The 13721-nt window shown below is 38.6% G+C and overlaps 1 protein-coding gene across 2 annotated transcripts in view; it reads right to left on the bottom strand.

Moving 5' to 3' along the window:
* The window catches only part of ACACA (acetyl-CoA carboxylase alpha), a 202836-nt gene that overhangs the window by 167112 nt on the left and 22003 nt on the right, over positions 1–13721 (bottom strand). For both annotated transcript variants that reach the window (XM_032843244.1, XM_032843243.1), the window contains exons 4-7: positions 12899–12998; positions 11080–11186; positions 7414–7524; positions 1685–1894 (exon numbers count right to left, since the gene is read on the bottom strand). In XM_032843244.1, the coding sequence (XP_032699135.1) occupies positions 1685–1894; positions 7414–7524; positions 11080–11186; positions 12899–12998 (528 nt within the window). The remainder of the gene's footprint in view (positions 1–1684; positions 1895–7413; positions 7525–11079; positions 11187–12898; positions 12999–13721) is intronic.

The following is a 13721-nucleotide window of genomic DNA, read 5'->3' as shown; positions in this document are numbered from 1 at the left end:
GATCACATTTTAACATGCTTGTCCTCCTAGTCCTTTGTCTCCTCCTCCCACAGGCTATAATATGAACCTCATCTTGTGAGAAAGCTTTAATCATGAAGATAATAACACCTTAGGGCAAGGGTTGGCAAACACTTTCATTAAAGAACCAGATAGTAATTATTTTCAGCTTTGTGGTCTATGGAGTTTCTGCCACAACCACGCAAACTCTGTCATTGCAGCAACAAAGCAGCCAGTTCAGACAAAAATCAATTAGCATGGCTGTGATGAAGTAACTTTTTATTTACAAAGAAAGTTGGCAGGTTGGATTTGGCTAAGAAGCTGTAGTTTGCTGACCCCATTCCTAGTGAATGGCAGAGCAATAAACCCTGGTATCAATTCATCTCATAATGATGGTGAGAATGAGAAAGAAAATTTATACCTTGTTTAAGCCACTGAATTTTGGAGGCCTCTTTTTTTATAACAGTTAAAGAACGATTCTTAATAAATTCACACAGTGTAGGAATTAAACTTCCAACACAGATGACCATACATTTAGCTTGTTTGAAATTCATGAGAAAAGAGATGGAAAATATATTTCCAGTAAGATGACTCAGTCACTATTCCAGAAAAGATCATGTTCAGACCTAAAAACTACAACTGTTTCCAAGGGATCCTGCAAGACTGCTGAGAGATTCTTTTCTACACAAAAATACAGAATATATAAACTTTAGAGATGTGTAGACGACCTTTCAAGAGATAATGGATTTGAATAAATACATCTGAAGATTCAAAGATAATCAACTAGAAAATGGAATTACCCACTTATCATGAACTTGTTGGAAAAAAAAATCAGGGGTGCCTGGGTGGCTCAGTCAGTTAAGCATCTACTCTTGGTTTCAGCTCAGGTCATGATCTCAGGGTCTTGAGATTGAGCCCCATGTGGGGTTCCATGCTCAGTGCTGAGTCTGCCAGACTCTCTTCCTCTAGGGGTGCCTGGGTGGCTTAGGTAATGGATCTCAGAATCCTGGGATGGAGCCCTGAAAAGAGCCTGCTTCTCCCTCTGCCCCTCCCCTTGCTCGTGCCTTCTCTCTCTCTCCCAAGTAAATATATAAAATCTGGGCAAAAAAAAAGATTCTCCCCTTCTGTTTGTTCCCCGACTTGAGCATATGCTCTCTCTCTCTCCAAAAAAAAAAAAAAAAAAAATTTATATATATATATATAAACAGTAAGATTTAAAAATCCCAAAATTTCTTTTCTTTACCTCTACTCAAAATAGTACACTAGGGACACCTGGGTGGCTCAGTCAGTTAAGTGTCTGCCTTCGCCTCAGGTCATGATCCTAGGGTCCTGGGATCAAGTTCCACATTAGACTCCTTGCTCAGTGAGAAGCCTGCTTCTCTGCCTGCCACTCTTCCTGCTTGTATTCGCTTTCTCTCTCTCTTTGACAAATAAATAAATAAGATCATTAAAAAAAAAAAAAAAAGTACACTAAATTTTTTTCAAAACCGTGAAATGACTGAGAACCTGAAATGTTTAGAGGGAGAACAGTAGAATCATTTGTCCTTTAGGAAAAGGATATAATCTTATCAATTATCTAGAACCACTGTTTGAAATTTCACTATTTGCAGACTGGTATATGAACTGAATGAGCAGTAGTCCTGTGTAAGAAAAAAAAAAAAAAAAAGACAGCTTTTCATATACACACCTGTTCCATATGTTCAAATACTGCTGGAGTAGCGATAGCAGCAGGTGCTTCCTCAATAATCTTCTGATGCCTGCGCTGTACAGAGCAGTCACGGCCAAAGAGAGAGATAGCATTGCCATACTGATCTGCTAGGATCTGTACCTCCAGATGACGAGACTGTTTGGCTAGTCTCATCACAAATATAGGAGACCCAGGGACTTCAGCTTGAACCTACATTAGGAAAGGAAATAAAACAAATTCTTAAGTGGTAAGCATTTTTTTCCGATCCTGATAAGCTGCTTCAATTTCAACAGGCAGATGCCTAGAAGTGTCAGGGACCACGTGAATTAGGAGGAGTACAGCAATGAATAAAACATAGTTCATGCCCTCATCTATCTTTAAGATCCTACATCCTTTGTTATGTAACCAGCACTACTTGGTGACTAGGAAACACAGGAACCCGATGTGTTACAAAAGTGAAAAAAACAAAATAGTTTGAAAAGACACAGACACAAATCCCACAGAAGGGTAAAATCCTGCCATCAACTGTAGACAGCCAAACGAACGCCCTGCTCCCGGCGAGGTGCTTTCTTGGTCAGCATTACATCGCAGTGTTGTGCTCAAAGGACTTGGATAGTCAACGCTGGGGCACACTGCCACCGGAGATCGAGTTCTACCCTGGCAGGTGTTTTCTCGTAGCACTTTTAAAGATCATCCAATGTTTTCTGGCTCCCACTGCTTCTACTGAGACGTCATGCTATCGATCATATTGTTACTCCTTTGCAAGTAATCTTTTTATAGCTGCTTTAAGATCTTCTTTTTTTTTTACAGGGGTGGTGAGGTAACAGAGTTACTCCGGTTATCTTAGATGTGGTTTTCTCTGTATTTGTCCCGTGGGGCTCACAATATATTTTTTTTAAATCTGTGCTTGGTATCTTTCCTAAGTTCAAGATAATTCTTAGCCATTAGCTCTACAAATACGGTTTCTGCTCCATGATGTCATCAAATATTGCTTCTGTTCCATCCTCTCTCTCCTCTTGAGATTCAAAGCCCATGTTAGATTGTTTCACTGTATCCCATATGTCTTTTATGCTGTTTTGCTCTGTGGCAAGTCTCCCCAAGACTCAGGGTACATCATTGCTGAGGACATCAATCATTTTATTTGCTCATGATACTGTCCTCATCTGGACAGTTCTTCTGGACTTGCCTGGGGTCACTCGTATGCATATCATCACCTGGTAGTTCAAGTGGGGTTGAATGGTCTCACTCAAATGTCTGGTGACTTGCACTGTCGGTGGGGAGTTCCAGGGAGCCTTGACTGGAACAGCTAATCTCTATAGCATGTGGACTCTCATCCTCCAGTGGGCTAGATCAGGCTTCTTCAATGCAGCATTCCAAGAGGGTGAGGGCAGAAGCTGCAAGACTTCACAAGCTCTAGGCTCTAGAATGTACACGACACCACTTTTGGCACATTCTAATGGTTTAAGCAAGCCATAGGGCCAGCTAAGACTCAAGGGGTGGGAAAAGAGATGCCACCTCTTGATGAGAGGAAAGGCAATCACATTGCAAAAGGATATACATACAAGGATGGGAGGAGTTATTGCGGCCATCTCTGCAAACAATCTACTATGGTCCACCCTCTGGCCACAATAATTCATATACCTCCCACATGCAAAATAGACTCACCCCCTCCCAAGACCCCCAAAGTCATCCAATCATGGCATCAGGCTTGACGTCCATTTTCTCATGAATCATGTCCAGATGCGAATGAGACTCCTTGGGAGCAGCTCCTCAGGGGCAGTTTCTCTTGATCCAACGATCTGGGAACTAAAAAGACAAGTTATCTGCCCCAACACCCCCAATATTTAATGATGAGATGGGGAAAGGATAACTGTCAAAGATATTTCTGTTCAAAGAAGAGAAGATGGGAAGTACACAGCAGTCACTGTTCCATAGTGACTCTGAAATCCACATGGGTACAGCCTGGGTTCTCTGACTCTAGGGACAGGGAAATTTTGTTAGGGTCCTTGCTCTGCAACTTGGGAGTGATCTCCCTAATCCATGGCTCTCCTCTGCTTTTAGCTCTGCCCTCTTCCCAGCCCTGTTCTCGGACAAATCTTTTTATTAGAAATGACTGGTATTTACAGCTGAATAGCTTTCTCAGTCTGCTTCCTATTTATAGAAGTTGAAGACACAGAGCCTCTGTGAAGTTTGAACTACCCTTTCAGACCCTTTGGTATAATCATCAATACAAGTTTCTTGAAAATGTTGTGGGTTTCCTACGAATCACACTGAGGGATTTACTCCTTGCCCCAAAACATCTGTAACTTTTCTACACAGGTATCTCTATACTTTGGGCATATCAGGCTGCTGTGGAATAACTCCTTTAAGAGTCTCTGAAGCTCTTTCCTGTTCACTGAGAGGGTAATCTACCCAGTAGTGTCTTGAATATTTCTGAGACCTTAAAGGATCTCACAAGTATTCTTGACTTGGTTTTTACCCTGAGGTCATTTTTTACTTTGAGATTCTTTAGCCGGGTGGAGACTGGGAATGAGGAAAAGCTCTATTTTCAAACTCAACAAGCTTGAAACACCTTCATTAGCTCATCTCTCTCATATAGTTCCTTAGCATAAGTAACCAGAAGGATTTAACAGATGCTTTCAACACTCTGTCTAGAGATTTCCTTAACTAGGTCCATGAGTTCATTAAATACATTATCTTCCAAGTTACCTCAGGCAATTGTTCCATCATTACAGAACACGTGTTAACTTTTTTGTCAGACTCTACTAACAATTTCCTCACTGCCTATCCAGCCTCCACTAACAGTTTATTCACCATTCCATTCCTCCAGGCGTCATTAACTATCTCATCATTTTTTCAGCCTCCACCTATGAGCTAGTCTTAAAGTCAATGTCACTTTTTTTTTTGTTATGGCAGCATCACACCTTTGGGGTATCAATTTCTGTGGCAGTTACCCACTGATGCCTAACAAACCACCAAAAATTTAGTAACCTAGGACACTGACCATTTTATTTTGTTTGCTCACAGCAATTTGAGCAGGGCAGAGAGTCAGGTAGCTCTGCTGATCCTGGCCAGGAGCTGCTCATGCAGCTGCAGTCATCTGGCAATTTGACTGGGGTTGGATGGTCTAACAGTGTCTCACTTGCATGTCTCAAATACAGTGCTGTCAGCATCCAGGTCTAGGAAGTCTTAGCTGGGACTACTCATCTATATATCATGTGGCCTCTCTTTCTCCAAAAGGCTAGAGTGGTTTCTTCACTTGTCAGTCTGAGGCTCAATTCAAGAGGGCAAGGGCAGAAACTACAAGACCACTTGAGGTTTAGACGTCAGAACTTATATACCATTTCTGCTACATTCTTTCGGTTAAAACAGGTCACAAGTCCAGGCAAAATTCAAAGAGTGGGAGAGTCTTTCTTGATGGGAGGAAAGGCAAAAATCACAGGGATTTGTATAGAGAGATGGGAGGAGTTATCATGATCATCTTTGCAAATAATCTCTTACATGCTCTCTTCTGTATTTTTCATCCTTTTGTCTCTTCATGCTTTGGTCTGAATTTTCTTCTGAGCTATCTTCCAGTCACTAATTCTCTCTTCAACTGCATCTAATACGCTATTAAACTCTTCTATTGACTTATTTTTAGTTATTGTATTTTCAGTTCTAGAATTTGTTTCTTCTTTAGTTTCCAGTTTTCCAACCAAATTCTTGTCTTTAATTTCCTTGGATACATTAAGTATAGTTAACTTCAAAATCCTTGTCTGAAAGATCCATTATATAAACTCTCTGAAGGTCTGTTTAAAACTGACTTCTATTTCTCTTGATTTTCAGTCATGTAATTTGATATGCCTGCTTACTCTGAAATGGCTATTTGATGACACCATTTGAAAGATAAAAAAAAATAATTTGAGGTTCTGGATGTTATTAAATGTGCTTCTTTCTGGTGGATAGTGACACCAATAATCCTAGAACCCCTTGCTTGAATCAAAGTTTGAGGATTTTGAAGCTGAGATTTAGTCCCTCTGAAGGCTGGTCTATTTCCAGTTTATTTTGGCTCCTAAGGTATAGTGTCTTTAAGATCCCAACCTAAAATCTGGGAGGTTTTTACAGGGAACCTTCCTTAGCAAACTCTAAAGGCTAAGTTTTGTCCTTTAAGTCTTTGACTGTTGAAAACTCCAATCAGCTTTTTAACTGCTGCTTCTCAAACTAGAAGATATCTCTAGGAGAAAAGTGGCCTCAAATGCCACCTCCTCATGTTTCATTCTTCTCTTATACTTTAGCCCCATAACTCTTCACTGTCTTACAAAGTCTCTAATGCCTAGAAATAGACTTTTAAAAAAATTTTCGTCCAGCTATTCTAGTTTGTTCTCAATGGGAGGACTGGTTTGTTATTTAGTTAATCATTATTTGAACTTGAGGACTTTCACGTAAAACTTCCTAATCTTAGTGTTCTAGATTCTTCAACTATTTGATTCCACAGTAATAAGTACTTTTAAAATATCTAAAGGAATTATACTTTTTAAAAAAATTAACGTGTTTTTTCTTTCACTTCTAAGAGCAAAAGACCTTTTCTTTAGACCCCACGAGGCATTGATCTACCTATGAAATTAGGTAAACTACAAAAGGAATATAAAGAAAAAGAAGGGTAATATTTGAATTCTGACATTCAAAATAGGACAGTGCAACAAAATAACACCTATCAGTTTGCTGTTGAATGGTTTTTAGAAAAAGAAAAAGGGCAAATAGAAGGTGGCTAGAGACATTAGTAAAAGGTAGTACAAAGTAAAAAATTCTGGGAAAAAAATAAAAACAGTGGGAAACTAAGAGAGTGAAAAACCAGAATGTGTCCCAATTTTCCTTTTTCTGATTCCTCTTTTTCTGGTAGGAGAAAAAAAGTGAGTCAAGTATGTGAGGGTAGCTGTAGGGCACTAAAGAAGAGAATTTTGTCTCTAAATTATCTAAGACTCTGAAACAAGATCATTTTTTTGGCCTTTACAAATAACTTCTAGTCTGGCCACACCACTTGGCTGCAAATCAGAGGGTTAGACAGAGATTTGAGGTTTTTTTCCTAGCCCTCCTCAGTTATAGGATGTGGACCTGCCATAGGGCACCTGCATGTGGTGGCCATGCAGCACAGACTAGGATGTAGACTATGGAGCTGGCCAGGTAGATGGAACACATAGCAAAAACTCCAGAGCCTGCAGCCAGTTTGAACTAAAGTGAGGTAAAGTCAATCAGAGAGCCTGAGTCTGGCCAAGCCAAGAGCATCCAGATCAGGAATTAACCACATACTTTATTTACAGTGCCAGCAATAGGGGGACACAAAAATGTAGAAAGGCATTTTGACTCTTCCTTATCACTATGAGGTCCTATGAACCACTACACTATACAGGGAAGAGCTATCTGAGAAACTCAGCACTTCTACAGAAGAGTGAATGACTATTATTTGAGTTCCCTTATTGAAAAAACCTTACATTGAACTGGACATTGCTAATAAGCAGATAGGAGCTAGAGAGAAAGACTAGAGTACTTACAGACAAAATTAAAAATTAAATATTTTCTGGACATCCAAATTATATAATGACTTATTATTATCTTTTATTTTATTGAGGTATAATTGACATACAACATTAGTTTTTGGTGTACAACACAGCACTTTGTATATATAGTATGAGTTAAACATGTATCTCTATATAACTGTAAATTCAAACAAACAAAAACAACTTGTATTCTACCTGTCTGAAGAGGTTGGGAAAGTCATCTGCATTGTTGACTTTTCTGATTCCTTTCCCACCTCCTCCTTCTGAGGCTTTGATCATTACTGGATATCCAACTTCCTCTGCTGCCTTCAAGAAAAAGAGAAAAATGTAAGAGTATTATTAACAGTGAAGGAGAAAACTGGCACCTTCTCCCTTTAAGAATGCTTTCACTGGGGGACATGTGGGTGACCTACTCTTGATTTCAGCTCAGGTCATGCTCTTGAACCCCATGTTGGGCTCTGTGCTCAGCACAGCATCTGCTTAGGATTCTCTCTCTCCCTTTCCCTCTGCCCCTTTTCCTGCCTGCATTCTCCCTTTCTCTTTCTCTGAATAAAAATAAATAAAATCTTAAAAAAAAAAAAAATGCGGTCATTGGTAGGTCCAAAAGTAGTAAAATAGAAAAGTCCTAAAGACATAGGCCAAAAAAAAAAAAAAAAAAAAAAAAGCAACAGGTGAAAAAAAAAAGTCATAACAGTATTTGTAGCGTTAGGTTGAACCAAAATAAAGTGCTTTTTTTTGCAGGTTAAAAAAAAAACAAAACTGTTGAATACTGGCATTTTCATATGGTTCAACTTAAGACAATCCTGTATACATAAAAAAAAAATTAAAAAATTAAAAAAAAAAATAAAACTACATGTTTATGGGGCACCTGAGTGGCTCAGTCAGTTAAGCACCGAACTCTTGATTTTGGCTCAGGTCATGATCTCAGGGTCATAGGCTCAAACCCTCATGTCAGGCTGCGTGCTGAGCATGGACTCTGCTTGTCCCTCTCCTTCTGCTCCTTCCCCTGCTTGCACTCTCTCAAGTAAATGAATACATAAAATCTTTTTTAAAGCTTATATATCTTTTTTTAAAGTTTATATATGATTATGCATGCATTCAAACACCCACATATCAGGGTATTGAAAGAAAAAGTCTAGAAATACACCAGTGGTAATTTATAAAAGGAAGATGGGTAGATATACTTCCACTTTTTACTGTATTTATTTCTATATTACTGGAATTTCTTATAGTATATAGGTATTCATATATTACCTCTAATTTTTATTTTTATTTTTATTTTTTTTTTTAAAGATTTTATTTATTTATTTGACAGACAGAGATCACAAGTAGGCAGAGAGGCAGGCAGAGAGAGAGGAGGAAGTCTAATTTTTATTTTTAAAAAAGGTGTAAGAAGTTCACTTAATAAAATGCTGACAGCTTTGGATAACACATAAGATTTAACAAATCAGAATCCTCATGTATTCGCAAGTTATTTTCTCACTCAACTTTTTATAAAAGATAAACATAACAAGATACTAAAATATTTTAAAAATTAGGAAAACTAATTTTCAACACATACTCATGTGGTTTTTGCATTCATGACATTTAATAATGATCAGGTAACAATCCTAAAACTTTCTAAAAATTATTAAGTATCTGTTAAGGAGGGAGGTAGTTAAATCAAAATATGTCCATCTATTAGAATACTATCAATTATTAAAAGGGATGAGGTGGCTTTTACATGTAACAATACAGAAGATGTCTAGATTGTATTGTTACGGCAAAAGTAGAGTGGGGAAAAGTTAACCAAAATTTAGAATAACTAAGTTATTCCTTTGTCGAAACAGCTCAGTGATTTAGTTTCCATTATAACAATATCTAAACATGTGCCAACAGAAAGAAGGGTAATTTCAAATGTTGAATTAGTTGATTATGCACAGTTCCATCTCTTCTAAAATTCTCTTAGCTCTAATCACTTCTAAGCTTATAAACAGAGTTAGCCTGATGAAATAGTGTTATAAAAGCAAGTTATCACTGAGTGATAAGTACCAAAAAATCAGCCACAAGTGTGGAAAAGACTTTAAAAAAATAGGGTAGTCCATAGGATGTCAGTAAGAAGGTAGGTCTTTTAAAAAGATATGAAGGCTCTAGGCACAGGTCATCCACTTAGAATACTTTTTTTTAAAGATTTTATTTATTTATTTGAGAGAAAGAGTGAGAGAGAGTGAATGAGAAAGAGAGAGTGAGAAAGAGCACGAGCAGGGGGAGAGGCCGAGGGAGAGGCAGGCTCCCGGCTGAGCAGGGAGCCTGATGCGGGACTCAGTCTTAAGACCCTGGGATCATGACGTGAGCTGAAGGCAAAAATACAACCAACTGAGCCACCCAGGTGCCCCTATTTAGGATATTTTAGAAGAATTTTAATATCATAAGGAAAAGCTTATACCTAATAAAAATAGGAAAAGAAACTAGGATTACTAAGCAACATATATATAGATACACATATATATATACATATTGAGAAACTAATTTTATACTTATAATAATTATAAATATGGGAATCTATTAATAAAGATGATCATTTTATGATAACAAACAATGAATCAAAAAAGCCTGAAAGAAGATGCATGAATGTGTTATGAATATGTATCTATCTCTGGATGGTGGGTTTATGGGTGGTTTTATCATCATTTCTTTTCTAGCCTTCCAAATTCTCTACCAGAAATTTTTACGTTTAAAATTATGACCAGGAAAAAAAGGAATTTTAATTGATGAGCAAAATAGCTAGTTCCTTACAAAGGGCTTCTATTCTTTGGCAAATTATAGCAAATAGAGTATAGCATTTGCAATTCAATTAGAAATATTAGTTATTCTTATTAAGGAGATAACAAGAGGCTTAACTTGAAATGCAAACAAAAGAGCAAAATTAGTTGAGCATTCAGTGTTCCTCTTGAATTTATAACACACAAAGTCAAACACGAGTAGTGTGTTTTTCTAAAATAGCCTCTTTCATCATCTACTTGGAAGCGTGCGTAACTGACACTTCCAGCTATTTAAAAAGTTAAAGGGGAACAAACAGGAGAGAATGATAAAAGAAAGAACCAGCGATGTTGGAGAAAGGATCTCCTTTTGCATGGGTTCCTGTTGCTATAAGGATGGACAGAAATTAAACACTTCCAGCCTCTCTTGGCTCCCTCCCTCACCCCTCCCCAAGGGAAAAAGTGAATTGTGTGATTGGTCAGTTTGGAAGGAGGAACTGAGCATGCATAGCTAGGCCTCTTCCCCTTTGGGATCAGCCCACTGCACACAACATATGCTCTTTGTCAGCTCTCAGTGATACAAAGAAGCTGGATGGTAAAAGCTCTGTTCCTGCAGAGGAAAGTATGGGGTTACTCAACACCGCCAGTACCCAGTGAATGAGCAGGTAAAACTCAGATGTTCAGTTTACACATCTGATTGTTGCTACATACTGAAGCCATTTTCAGCAACATATTTGTAATAAAGCTGACATTTCTCTGTCTGCCTGGCTTCTTGGTTCTGAATTTAAGCAGGGGAAAATGTGAATTGTTTGTTACTCCTTCCCCTACCCCCACCCCCACATACACACTCTAACAGGTGACAGAGGGCAGAGGTGGTACTCCCTTAAAGCGGAGTTAGCCACCTAAGAAATGTTCTGTCCAGGGGGGAGCAGTTTGCTTCAAAACAAATTTAAATTATTTTTGTTAAATCTATGTCCCTTCCTTACTCTATAAACTATCATCTCATGTTCTTACAATCCCAATGCCATCACAGGTGTATATCATGAACAGGGGTTCAAATTGCTTTGTTTGTGACTCTAACTGCTAAGTTGAAAGACATCACTCCCTAGAGTTTGTAACCTACCTTCAGCCCATCATCCACATCCTTCACATAACCTTTTTCATATAATTCCTGGGGAACATTTAAGATACGTTTTGAAAAATCATTTTCATGCCAGTCCACACGAAGACCTGTAACAGATAACAGTGACTTGAAAGCTGCTGTAAAAGCTTCTGATCTTGTCAATTTTCTGCTATTCCTTCTTTCAAATGGCTCTCATATTTTTCCAAAATTGAGGGTATATGTGAGAAAGAGGGATGCCATAAAAGCCTCATCAGTCCCTGGGGTTAACGGCACTTAGCTCTGTAGGACCTGGCAACTCAGGTTCTGACCCTAGAAGAAGCCAAGAGAACTAACAGGGAGCAAACTTGTAAAAATGCAAGGACCTACAAGATGAAAAACAAACAAACAAACAACAACAACAACAACCCATGTCAGACTTTTCACAGCGACTCTGCAGGCAAAATACCTGCGATTTGTGTGTTCAGGCCTGCTCCAGGGCCAGAGGTCTGGGAAATAATTCAATCTTTATGAGCCCTTGGAAATGGAAATGGCGGTTTTATTGGCCTCAGCAGAGTCATGATTCCATGCTCCCTGAATGTCCCTGTACTCAGCCACAAGGGGAATGCTACAGCCTCTCCATTCAAACAAGAACAAATTCAAACGTTTATTTTAAACTGTTTGACCCAGCAGTTCTGGAGAGGATATTGCAATCCCCCTGGAGAGGCAGAGTAACAGGAGTTCAAATCTGTTCAGTCTCAAGACAATGGTCATTCCCATTTGAAAGAGCTTTTAGAGTATGTCTGCTCCCTTTGCTGGAGTACTAAAAAAAGGCAAGTTCATACTGCTATCAGCTATAATGATTCACATGGCACTCTTTAAGGGATTAGTCAACTATAAATCATTTCAAGAAAAATTTTATTCTTCTGTATGCCTGGAAGAAAGGTTTACTATTGTCCTCATTTTCTGCATCAAGGGCAAAGGAGAAGTTGAATGGTATTAAACAGGCAAAGCAAATCACCAATAGATAGTGGGCTGGCATTAAGAAAACACTGGCAGGCAAATATTTGAATAAGCTGGTTTTAGGTTTTTCTTAGTGATCCAGGTCACCCCTCAGACAGGTTCAAAGGCCTAATTCTGCCTAAGTCCACCTCTGAAGAAGATTCTAGCCTACCCAGAGCAGATCCCAATCTACAGAACCATGTGAGTTTTCCTAAAGTTTCTCCAAATTCCAATTAAGTCCCCAGATCACTTAAATCACAGCTTAGCATCTATGCATCTGGTATAAAATTTATATTCCTAAGACATCATAAAATCACAGGTGTATTAATTAAGCTAGGAAAAAAAGATACCAGAAATCAACCTTGATTCTATTTATCACATATCAGAATACATTTTCTTTTTTTTAATTTAAATTCAATTAGCCAACATATAGTAGTACACATCATTAGTTTCACATGCAGTGTTCAGTAATTTTTTTTTTTTTAAAGATTTTATTTATTTATTTGACAGACAGAGATCACAAGTAGATGGAGAGGCAGGTAGAGAGAGAGAGAGAGGGAAGCAGGCTCCCTGCTGAGCAGAGAGCCTGATGCGGGACTCGATCCCAGGACCCTGAGATCATGACCTGAGCCGAAGGCAGCGGCTTAACCCACTGAGCCACCCAGGCGCCCCAGTGTTCAGTAATTTATCAGTTGCATATAACTGCCAGTACTCATCACATCATGTGCCCTCCTTTATGCCCATCACCCAATACACTTTAAATAAAGACTTAAGCCACAGTCCCAAACATCATACTGAGTTTTTCCGTACTTCAAAATACAAACAAGAAATAGTTTCTTACCACTACCACTCCAGGGAAGAGTCGGGATACCTGCAGTTTGAGCCACTATGGAAGATGCAATCTTATCCCCCAAAGCCCACATGGCCTGGCTTGGAGGACCTAAAAACAAGAAAAGAACCGTGACTGCAATATTCTGGCTTCATCTCTGTCACACAGATTTTGTCTTCTATATGATTATTTTTGTATTTGTCTTATCTCCCCTACATTACATATTATGGAGATCATGATCTTGATTGGGGGATTACTATGTTATGACTTATCTTTGTACCCTTTATAGAACCTAATGTAGTAAGCTCTTAAGCAGAGTTCAGTATGTACACTGAATTAAATTCCTGACAAATCTGACTTTATCATTGTTCATGATCCAACTTCACCAGGTTATCAAGGTCTTTTTTTTTTTTTAACCAATCCTAAAATAAGGACTAAAAAGTTTGGGGTTCAAGTCTGAAATATGCCCTCCTTGGTCTTAGGGGAACCCAAAAGGAAGATTTATCTTTTTTTTTTTTTTAAGGATTTTATTTATTTATTTTGACAGCAAGGGAGAGATCACAAGTAGGCAGAGAGGCGGGCAGAGAGGAGGAAGCAAGCTCCCCGCTGATCAGGGAGCCCAATGTGGGGGCTCGATCCCAGGTCCCTGAGATCATGACCTGAGCCAAAGGCAGACACTTAACGCACTAGCCACCCAGGCACCCCAGGAAGATTTATCTTTAATAGGGTTTACAATACATAATCATCATTGTGGAAGATCTCTGAGATAAAGAGAGAAACCCTTTGCGCCATATACTCTTGATTTCTCTCTCTGCTATATAGCCCAGCAAAAAAA

Source organism: Lontra canadensis, unplaced genomic scaffold, assembly GCF_010015895.1.
Source record: "Lontra canadensis isolate GAN:19392208 unplaced genomic scaffold, GSC_riverotter_1.0 scaffold137, whole genome shotgun sequence".
In the NCBI taxonomy this organism is placed as follows: domain Eukaryota; kingdom Metazoa; phylum Chordata; class Mammalia; order Carnivora; family Mustelidae; genus Lontra; species Lontra canadensis.
Note: the sequence above shows the minus strand (reverse complement) of the source record. Positions and strands in the feature narration are given on the sequence as shown.